Source organism: Oryctolagus cuniculus, chromosome 9, assembly GCF_964237555.1.
Source record: "Oryctolagus cuniculus chromosome 9, mOryCun1.1, whole genome shotgun sequence".
In the NCBI taxonomy this organism is placed as follows: Eukaryota; Metazoa; Chordata; class Mammalia; order Lagomorpha; family Leporidae; genus Oryctolagus; species Oryctolagus cuniculus.
Window position 1 is genome coordinate 86,712,316 of NC_091440.1, and position 10,580 is coordinate 86,722,895.

At 54.6% G+C, this 10,580-nt stretch overlaps 1 protein-coding gene across 1 annotated transcript; it reads right to left on the bottom strand.

The window, feature by feature from the left end:
* Window positions 1-335: 335 nt before the first annotated feature.
* On the bottom strand, window positions 336-1,594 carry GSX1 (GS homeobox 1). The gene is made up of 2 exons (XM_002721421.5): window positions 1,183-1,594; window positions 336-754 (listed from the first exon to the last, which is right to left on the bottom strand). Exons 1-2 carry the CDS (start codon window positions 1,592-1,594, stop codon window positions 336-338), a joined length of 831 nt encoding a protein of 276 aa, XP_002721467.2.
* Window positions 1,595-10,580: the final 8,986 nt, after the last annotated feature.

Sequence of the window (10,580 nt, forward strand, 5' to 3'; positions counted from 1 at the left end):
AGGCAGCCTGAGTGGACCCAGGGAGGGCGGGCGAGAACACACGCGCGGCAGGCAAGACGCAAAGCCGGGCGTGCGTGCCAGCCGGGGCCGCGGCGCTGCACTGTCCAACTTTCGGCTTGGAGTTCGCTTTGGACGCCCATGAGCGCTGCGGCGAGGGTGCCAAGTTCAGGTCTCTGGCAAAGCTGTCAGCGTCGCCCAGGGCTTCCGCAAAGCCACTCGACTCAGTACATGGGTTGGCCACAGGTCCATGGGAACCAGCGTCGCGTCCCGGGACCAGTCTTTTGGGGGTGGGGGGCACGGAGGTCCTGCGTGAGCGACCTAGGGACACGCGCGCCTTAGGGAGTGACCGTGAGATCCCGGTCGTCTTTCCCGGAGGAGGACGGAGACATGGGCAATTCGTCGTCGTCCTCGGAGCACTTGGCTGAGGAGAGCGACGCGCACTTGCAGCCTTGTGGCGCGCCGCCGCCGGCACCCGCGCCTGCACCTGCAGACCCGCCGCCACCACTGCCGCCGCCGCCGCCGCTGCCGCCGCGGTGACTGCTGCCCTTACCCTCCTTCTTGTGCTTCACGCGGCGGTTCTGAAACCAGATCTTCACCTGCTTCTCGGACAGATTCAGGTAGGTGGCGATCTCGATGCGGCGGAGGCGCGACAGGTACATATTGGAGGCGAACTCGCGCTCCAGCTCTAGCAGCTGCGTGCTGGTGAACGCCGTGCGCATCCTCTTGCTGCTGGGCAGTTGGCTCGAGCTGCTCTCTGGAAGGAGTGGCGGTGCAGAGAGGGAAGCGATCAGAATCCCGTGCAGGGGGCCCAGCCCCCTACTAGGTGGCCGCTCGAATTCCCGTTTCTCGCCCAGACAGACCCAGCTCCGCCGCAGTGTAACTGCGGGCTCCTCCTCCCGGAGTCACGGGAGTCATCCCTTCATGCAGCACCCCGGACCTCTGCGCTCTTGGTCTCTCTGGAAGCCCCCTCCACGACCTGGACCTGCCCTCAACTGCCCACCCCTTCCTGGCGTCCTGTCCGGCTCTCCACCCGCACACCACCCTTGGCGCCTCTCTCGGGTCTCCGGCGTGACCCTCACCGGACCCGGAACACCCAGGGTCCCTCTTCTCCCACCCGAGGCTGTCCTGCCTGTGTGCCTCGGGTCACCCTGCCCTGTCCCTCTTTGCGGCGGCCCCACTTACCCACGGAGATGCAGTGGAACTGCCTGGGATCCGGCAGCGGATAGGAGGTTTGATAAAGCGCGGCAGCGGCGGCTGCGGCGGCGGGGCCGTGAGCGACCCCGGGCGACACGGCCGAGTGCTGGCGGCCCAGGGGCGCGTGACAGTACTGCGAGCCGAAGGGCGGGAAAGACGCCTTGAGCAGCGGCAGCGCGGGCGGCCCCGGGGGCCCGTGCAGCTGCGAGGCGGTGACGCAGAGCGGGCACACGCACAGCAGCCCGGCCTTGCGCGCGTGGCAGGCGCCGGGCGAGAGACCATGCAGCGCGTGCGGCGGGGGCACGGCGTAGGGGAAAAGCGGCGGCGGGCTGCCCTCGGGCGCCTTCTTCTCGCCAGCCTCCCGCAGCACCAGCGAGTCCACGAGGAAGGAGCGCGGCATGGCCCCGGCGCGCGGCCGCCCCGCCGCCAGCCCGCCCCCTGCGCCCTCTGGACCTCCGCGCTCTCCACGCGCTTCCCCCGGCCGCGGCCGCCCGCAGCTGGCCCGGCCGCGGAGGCTGAAGGCGCGGTTGAGGCCAAGGCCGGAGCCGCCTCCGCTGCTGCCGCGGGCGCCGCCCAAAGAGCGCGGGGTGCTGGCCAGCGCTAGTGGTGCTGAAAGGCGCCGGCGGCGCTGCTTAAATAGGACTATTGCCATGTGATGGGCTACGCCAGGAGCGGCCGGGGCCTCTCAATAGGGTTTTTGTGCCTTTTCTCTTGGCATTCACTCTGCACGCTTCCTCATTATTTCACTTGTTAACTAAATGAACTGCATAATGTACTCTATTCTTGTCAACCCCACCCACGCCGTAACAGGCGCCCTCGCCCCCTCCTCTCCCTTTTTGCGGGTTTATTTTCTCATTCTCCCGCGATTTAATATTCTTTTCTTTCTCTTTATTCCTTACTCCCCTTTGGCTTTCGCATTGGCGATCGGCCCGTTTATCTTATTGATTTTGCACCCCCGCTGCCTCACTTCCATGGATCCCCAGGGGCTCACACCCCCATCCCGTTTACCCAGTGGATCCTGGGCCCCCTCTTTCCCTTATCAATCCCGTCCACCCCCTCAAAGCTTGCTGCTTCCTTTCAGTTCCCCCAGCTCAGCGCTGCACAACCCGGAACTACTCCTGCAGCCGGCCTCTGATTTCCACCTGTGGAATCCCCTGTCCCTCTCCTATGTGGACGGGTGAGGACTGGGGTCCCTACGTGGGCAGGGGCCTTTGGGAGGCAAAAGCTCGCTATTCCTCTAGCAGCACGAGCCCCATCGCTGCCCCTCTGTTCTCTCTGACTTTCCCAAGGAGCCTTAACTTCAATGTTGCCTGCACAACCTAGCCTTTGTTCAGCCGCTGCTGGCCAACCGGCCTCCTCCTTCCAACGACGGGGCCCTGAATTGTAAACCGGTCCCCGTGAACTGCGAATGGAGGCTGGGAACCGGGAAGGGGAGGCTAGGCGGTGCAGATCGAGATCTCGCACCCCACCAAGCGTGGCGAGCGTGGATGGTCCCCACTCGCTCACTCTCCCGTGGACCTGCCGGCCAGCTCGGAAGTCCTTGCCTTCCTGCTGTTGCGGGCGGCTCATAGGGCGGTGGTCTTCGCAGCTTTGGCTGCCTTTGCCTACCCGGCCTGGGCGCCCCACTTCCCAGACCCTGCCCGTTCCTGCTGCCGAGTCAGTCTCTTTCTGGCCACACAATGGTTAAACAACTTCAAACGCCCGACGCTGTGTACACAGCTTCTTCAGCTTTTAAAATCGTCCTGGGGCTCAAAGCTGTTTCACCCAGGAGCTTTTTCCATACAATGGGAAATTAGCATAAATATTTCGAAGCTACATCCCCAGACTTTTCACTGGAGACATTTACTTTCGATTTTATTGGAACCGCATCGCCGCTGTCACCTGCTCTGGGCCCTGAATGGAATTGTGAGAAACGGAGGGGGAAGCTTTCCGGAGCGTGGGGGGGTGGGGGTGGGGGGAGCGACCTGCGCGCGGAAATTGGGCTGCCCAAACCCGAAGCGCCTGCGTAGGTTTCCATCGTCGCAATAACATTTCTGCAATAATCGATAGTAACAATCTCAAATCGATGCAAAAGCAAAGAGAATTTGCCCCCCCCCCCCACAAAACGGAGAGGGCTGGGTGTGGGAGGAGAGCTGACTTACGTGGGTCCATAGTATGGGGTAAGGTCCGGGGCTGCCCCGCGACCCCCACCTCGCCGTGGTCTCTGCCCCAAGACTCCTGCAAACTAGCCGGAACGTATTAATGCACCCTAGTTCTCCATCTAATTGCTTTTTTGGAAATTTGGGCCAGGCTGGGGGCGCTGCGGGCTAGCCGAGAGAGGGGGCTCCCCGCAGCCCAGAGGCAGGGTGGAGAGGTGCGCTCCGGGGGAGGGGCGGTCGCGCGTTTTCCAAGCCCGGCACCCGCGAGGGGCCAGTGCGGAGCTCTCCTGGGAGCCGTCCCGCGAGTCCGGGGAGGAAGGGGTTAAGAACCCCTGAATGCGGCCAAAGCTACTGGGAAAGAAAATCGAGGAGGGGGGAGGAAATAACCAGTTTTTTTTTTTTCCACCGCTCTCCCTCCAGCCTCTGGATCTTATTGAATGTCATTGAAGAAAGTTTTGAATGCCAGATAAAGAGAGGCGAATTAAAGTGTGTGACAGCGGAGGATAAGCAAACACAAAGAGAACTCTGTCACACTTTGGGGCAAAATCCGTGGGCTTTTTACCAAGTCTCTTCGCTATGATTGAATTAAGTAATAGGAAAACATTTTCTTTCAGTTTAGAGCCATTAGACAAAAACTTCAAAGAGAGTAACACTTTTTAATGCGCGGCCCCACAATGGAACGGGGTTTGTGCTGAAATGTTTAAACGGTTTGTTGTGCAACTCGGCGCGGGAGCAGAACTGCGTCCCTGAGAGCCGCTTCGGGCGGCCCGCAACGAATGCGCGCTCTGAATCCGCCATCCCGGAACCCGGCGGCCCCGGCCCAAAAGGGGGCTCCTTGCTCGGCCGTCCCAGGCCGCTCCGCGCGCCCGAGCGCTTGGCCAGCTCCGGAAAGAAGAGTTCCGGGCCCGCCGAGAAGGCTCGGGGTTCCGGCTGGGGATCCGCGGGCCGGGAGTCCCGGGGCAGGGGCGGAGGCGCGCGGGCGGCGGAGACCGGGGGCTGCCCCGATCCCGCATCGCGCCCACGCCAGCCGGGCCTCCAGGCCTCCGCCGCCAGGCCCCGCGGCCTGCGCCCGCCGCCGGGTTTCCGGGGGCCGCTCCCCGAGTGCCTTTTTCTGTTGAAAGCTCCTGCCGGGGCTTGCTCCAGCCAGGGCTGAACTTGGCACACCCCTAGGGCGGGGCGGGTGGGAGGAGGCGGCGGGATTAGGCTGACAGCCCGGGAAGAGGGGCCCGCCGAGCCCCTCGGCTTGGGGCTCGGCCCTGGGAGCTGGTTTTCAAGTGTCCATCAGGGACAGTTCCACACGGAATACTTTCTGGCGTCCCGGGCCTTTCTTGTCGTTTCACAGCGCCGTCTTCCCTGTGGGTGGGGAGCGCGCCACTTCCTCCCGGAGCCGCGGCTGGGAGGCGTCTGCGTTGGGACCTGCACGCGTGGAGGTGGCCTGCGATGGATGTGCTGCTTTTCTCCCGCCTCCCACATCCTTCTCCACATGGTCTGTCTTTCTCAGGGAGGCCCGGGACCCCGTTTAAAACATCACCCCGCCCCACACTGCCTCTGCCCCTCCTCTCTCCGTAGGCACCCTTAACTTTCTGTGATTTGGGCTCCTGCCGTGCACTCCGGAAACACAGCACTCCAAGGAGCGCCAGGGGTTTTGTCTGTCTACCGTGTAGTTGTATCCCAACCCGGAAAAATTCCCGCACGCCAGAGGTGTTCAGTCTATATTTGCTGATGATCAAATGGATGAAAGAAATCTGACTCAGGAGATGGGGTGGCAAGGAGGACTTCCTGGTGTACCTAGACACTTGGCAGAAGGATGAGGGGGTAACTGACTAGTGAGACCCTGGCGGGTAGGGCTGTCTGAATCTCTCAGCCACTCCCCACTCCCCTGCCTGGATCCTCATAGGAGCATAGAGAGTGTTTGTTGAATGAGCAGCAGATGGTAAATCAATCAGTGGGTTCAAGGCAGAGATGAGATGGTTTCATGCAAGGTGGTTGCAGTGGTCCTGCTCTGCAGCAGTTGGATAAGCCCATTGATTGCTGGGGGCTACGAGGTGTCCTCCACGCCTTTTCATGCTGTGTGGGAAGAGGCTGGGTGGACACAGAGGAGATGTGGCAAATGTCCTGGAATTCTCAGGGGCCACCTCTGCCCTTTCTGATCAAAGACAGTGGAGTAGGAATTCTCATTGTAAAGGCAGGGACTGCTCCTCCGACAAGTCCCCCAGGAGGGAGCAAGCTGCTGAGGTCAGCAGAGGGGCAGGAGGAGGTGTGCTGAGAGGATGTGGGAGCCAGGAGAGGAAGGTCCCTAAGGGTCACAGAGTGGTGCCCTCATGCAGTAGTGGAAGGGAAGTGGAGGCCAAATCATGAAGGACTGAGCTCATGGGGTTAGACTGGATCCTGTCCAAAGATTCTAAGCAAAGGAAGGAGCAGGGTCGGCTCCATGCTGGAGAAACATCACTGGAAGCAGTAGGAGGTTCTATTGGTGGGCACAGAGAGCAGCCAGAGCAGAGGCCAGTAGAGACACCTTGTACAAGAATATTTATTGAATGAACCAGGATAGGGGAACAAATAAGGGGAGGACTGTGTCAGTTTAAGTGATGCATGACAAGCACCTGAGCTGGGGTGGGGTAGTAGGACCAGAGAAAGGAAAAATTTGAGAGAACATAAAGGGAGATGGATGAAACTGATCAGGTAGAGCTGTGTGTGTGTGTGTGCATATGTAAATGTTGGAAGAGAGAGGGACCAAATGCACTTGTGGCCACCTGGGGGCTTGAGAGAATGAGTGGGTGCAGAAATAGGGAATTCATGGAGCTGGCTCTGTGGCAGTGCTGGCAGGACGTTGGTTCATGTCCTAGTTGCTCCACTTCCGATCCAGCTCTCTGCTGTGGCCTGGAAAAGCAGTAGAAGATGGCTCAAGTCCTTGGGCTCCTGCACCGTGTGGGAGACTGGAAGAAGCTCCTGGCTCTTGGCTTTGGATTGGCACAGCATTGGCCATTGCGGCCACCTCAGGAGTGAACCAGCTGAAGGAAGACACCTCTCTCTCTCTCTCTCTCTCTCTCTCTCTCTGACTCTCTTTCTCTCTCTGTAAATCTGACTTTCAAATAAAATAAATAATTAAAAAAAAAAGAAACAGGGAATTGAGAGTAGTCCCCACTTCTTGTCATAATTTGGATGAGTTGCATTTTAATCCTTGACCTTCAGAGACATCTGCTGATGTTCAAGGGTAAACACACACATGAGTTGGGCAGAGAGATTAGAGGTGTAGAGATTTGGAATTCCTGTATGCAGAAAGGCTAGCTTCGGTCTTAGGCTGGGTGTGGGTCAGGAGGAAATATGGAGAAAAACCAGAGTGTTGTAGGTGCCTTCTTGGGGAGCACCTGTATTTAAGGGGTAGATGGAGGGAGAACCTACAACAAGACAAGACAAGAGAAGCAAACAAGACAGGAGAAAGTGGAAAATAAGGAGATGGACCAGGGCAATTCACCCAGGCAGGGCTGCCAGATCCAGCAAATGAAATACAGATACCCTGGTCCATTTTGTATTTCAGATCAGCAATAGGAAATGCCCAGTGCTGTGAGAATATGTAGAACCCACATACTCCACAGCTATTTTTGTCTATTTGAAATGCATATCTGGGTGATGTCCCACTTTTGGTCTGGCTGCTCTTCACCCAGGCCATTGGGAACCTTCGATTATGCTGGCCTGTGTCCTAGTGTGCCTGTCCCATCTGGACATGAAGAAACAGGTTTAGGGAGACCAAGTGACTTGTCCAGGGCCACACACGGAGTGAGTGGCTGTGTGGAGTAAACCGAGTTTTCTGAAAGCAAGATGGGCTCCTCTAAAGCACACAAGGAAATTCGCACGTGTTTTCTTCACAATATTCATTTCCACTAACTTTTTGAAGACTTTGAATATACAATTCCAAAAACTTTTGGCACTAAAATAAACTTACCTTTTAATTCCATCTCTCACGAGCTCTGGAAGTGCCTCACGAGTCACGGGGTTCTGTGTGAAGATGGCATTTGGTTGGAACCCAAAGCTCAGCCCCAGAGAACAGCACAAGCCAGGGTGGTCCTGGGAAGATGCTTTGAGGACTGAGAGCCCTGCAGAGAGCAGCACCCCGTTGTGTGTGGGGAGGTTCTTATCAAGAGATTCACTTCCCAAGGCTCCATGGCAATAGTGGGGCAGGGGGTGGGATTTGCCTTAGGTCAGATGATATTGTAACCTTCCTCTCAACTTCTAAGTCAATTGAGAAGAGGAGGGTGTGGAAGGCAGAGTCACACATAGATAGATGGATAGATAGGAGAGGATAAGATAGGATAGATAAATAGGTCTTCCATTTACTGGTTCACTCCTCAGATGACTGCAACAACAAGCTGGCTCTAGATCAGGCTGGAACCAGGAGCCAGGAACTCCACCAAAACCTCCCGAGTGAGTGGCGGGAACCTAAGCACCTGGGCCATCATCTTGCCCCAATGAACCTTTTTCAAAAATTTTTCAAAAAATAAGAGAAAAAAATTAGGTAAGAAATACATTACATAAAATTTACCATCTTCACCATTTTTATAGTTATTTAAGAGGTAGAGAAAGAGAGAAAGAGAGAGAGAGAGAGAGAGTGAGCTCCCACCTACTGGTTCACTCCCCAGATGCCTGCAACAGCTGGGGGTGGGCCAGCTGCCAAAAGTCAAAAACTGGAAACTAAATCTGGATCTCTCACAAGGTGACAGGAACCCAGTTATCTGAGCCACCGCTGCTACCTCCCAGGTGTGTGCATGAACAAGAAGGTGGAGTCAGCAGTCAGACACTGACCTGGGGACAGGCCGTTCTCAGAGTCTGCCAGGCTAATCACCCACTGCCATCTCACCATTGTTGAGTGCACAGGTCAACAGCTGACATTCACATTGTTGTACAACAGATCCCAGAACACATCCTGCAGAACTGAAACTGAAGACATGGAGTAACAACCTCCCATTTCCCAACTTTCCAGCCCTGGGAACCACCATGCAACATTCTGTCTCTGTGAATTTGCAATTCTGGGCACCTCATGAATGGAAAGAAGTCATTTTTTCACTTTTAAAATTTACTGATCTTTATTTATTTGTGAGAGAAGAGAAAGAAAGAAAGAAAGAGAGTTCTTTCCTTTGCTAGTTCACCCCCAAAATGCTTATAACACCTGGTGATGGACCAGGCCAAAGAGTCCAGAACTCAATCCAGGTCTTCTCTGCTAAGCGCCTGCCCCCAAAGGAGTCACTGTTAAGTTGGGACCACAGAGCTGTATCCTCACCCAGAGTGTCAAGTTTCCAGCTGCCAGGGAAGGACTGAATTTTCTTACTGACATAACATGATCCTAACAATTCATAGCACTTAGTCAAATGGTGTTTGTAGGCAACCAGAGACTTAAATGGAGCAGTTTTTTAAAAACGTAATTTTGTTGTTCACCTGAAAGACTACAATGGAAATGTGCAAAAAAGCCTTCCAAAACATGAGTCTTCCATTAACGATGGCTAAAGGAAAGGCTAGTAAGACATTCCAATTCCAGAGCTCATTTGCTATCTTTAAGGATGGGGGGCGTTATGTGGCATAAGCTACAGGCCATTGTTAACATGGCAGCTCAAAAGGCTTGGAGAGACTCTTTGGGGTCCTAGATCCCTAGTTTTTTAGAGAATAGGCAATTTTCTGCTTTCTTATCTAATTTGTTTTCTTTTATTTTTTTCTTTTTGATCGGCAGAGTGGACAGTGAGAGAGAGAGAGACAGAGAGAAAGGTCTTCCTTTTGCCATTGTTTTACCCTCCAATGGCTGCCGTGGCCAGTGCATCACGCTGATCCGAAGGCAGAAGCCAGGTGCTTTCTCCTGGTCTCCCATGGGGTGCAGGGCCCAAGCACTTGGGCCGTCATCCACTGCACTCCTGGGCCATAGCAGAGAGCTGGCCTGGAAGAGCGGCAACCGGGACAGAATCCGGCGCCCTGACCGGGACTAGAACCCGATGTGCTGGCGCCGCAAGGTGGAGGATTAGCCTATTGAGCCGTGGCGCTGGCCTATCTAATTTGTTTTCAATGAATTGTTATATTTGAACGTGCTCCCCAAAGCTCATGTGTTGGGAACTTAATTCCCAACTCTGTCTTTACAGGTAATTAGGTCAACAGAGCTCTGCCCTCAGGAACAGATTAATTTTATTATCATAAGAATGAGTTTATTATAGGGGTAAGCTTTATGGCATAACAGGTTAAGCTGCTGCCTGTAACACCGCCATCCCGTATGGGCGCCAGTGCATGTCACGGCTGCTCGACTTCTAATCCACCTTCCTGCTAATGCACCTGGGAAGGCAGCGGAAGATAGCCCAAATCCTTGAGCCCTTGCACCCATGTGGGCCCCTTGCACCCACATGGGAGACCTGGATGAAGCTCCTGGCTCCTGGCTTTGATCTAGTCCAGATTTGGGTGTTGGGGCCATTTGGGGAGTGAACCAGCTGACGGAAGATCTCTCTATCTCTCCTTCTCTCTTTCTGTAACTCTATCTCTCAAACAGTTTTAACCAAAATAGCTGTTATCCCTTCTTTGTTTGCAAGATAACTTTAGTCTTATCTAGGGTGAAAATGTCACAAATCAGGAGTCCTCCTGGCAACAAACGGTGGCCTGTGAGTTGGAAGCAGGGAGCACAGGGATGGGAAAGCTTGGTCAGTCCTCAGACGCTCCCTTTGCTTTTCTCCTCCTTTCCTGTTGCATGAATGCTGCATTTTCAGCATCCATCTTGGTTCCTTATATGGTCTTTAACTTAGAAATTTTATATTGTTGATAGGGGAGTGGAAAGATGGGAGGAACTAGGGTTCTTGCAAATCAAGGGGCTATCTTTAGTGATCAAAAGATTAACATAAGCTGTATCTGATCATAACTAACATGGTGCAACCAGATAAGAAGAATCAGGCCAAATGAATGGAATTATGTTATAGTTGCTAGGAAATCCTCTTGTTCTTTCTCAGTTGGATCACAAGCCCTGGGATGAAGACTCAATAACACTGGTGTCAATTTTTGCCACAGTGCTTGGCACTTTGTATTTATTTAATAAATGTTTAATGTTGATGCTGGAGGCAATAAAGGAGGTGCCTTTCCTTTGCACCCATTCCATGCTTCATTTTCATCTTGAAGAGTATCACAAGATCTCATAACTGCTCAATGTTCTGGTTTTCCCATACAGGCTGAGCAACCTTTTAGAGTGCTGGTATGATGTCACAAAAGGAAAATTCCACACACCTGGCCACA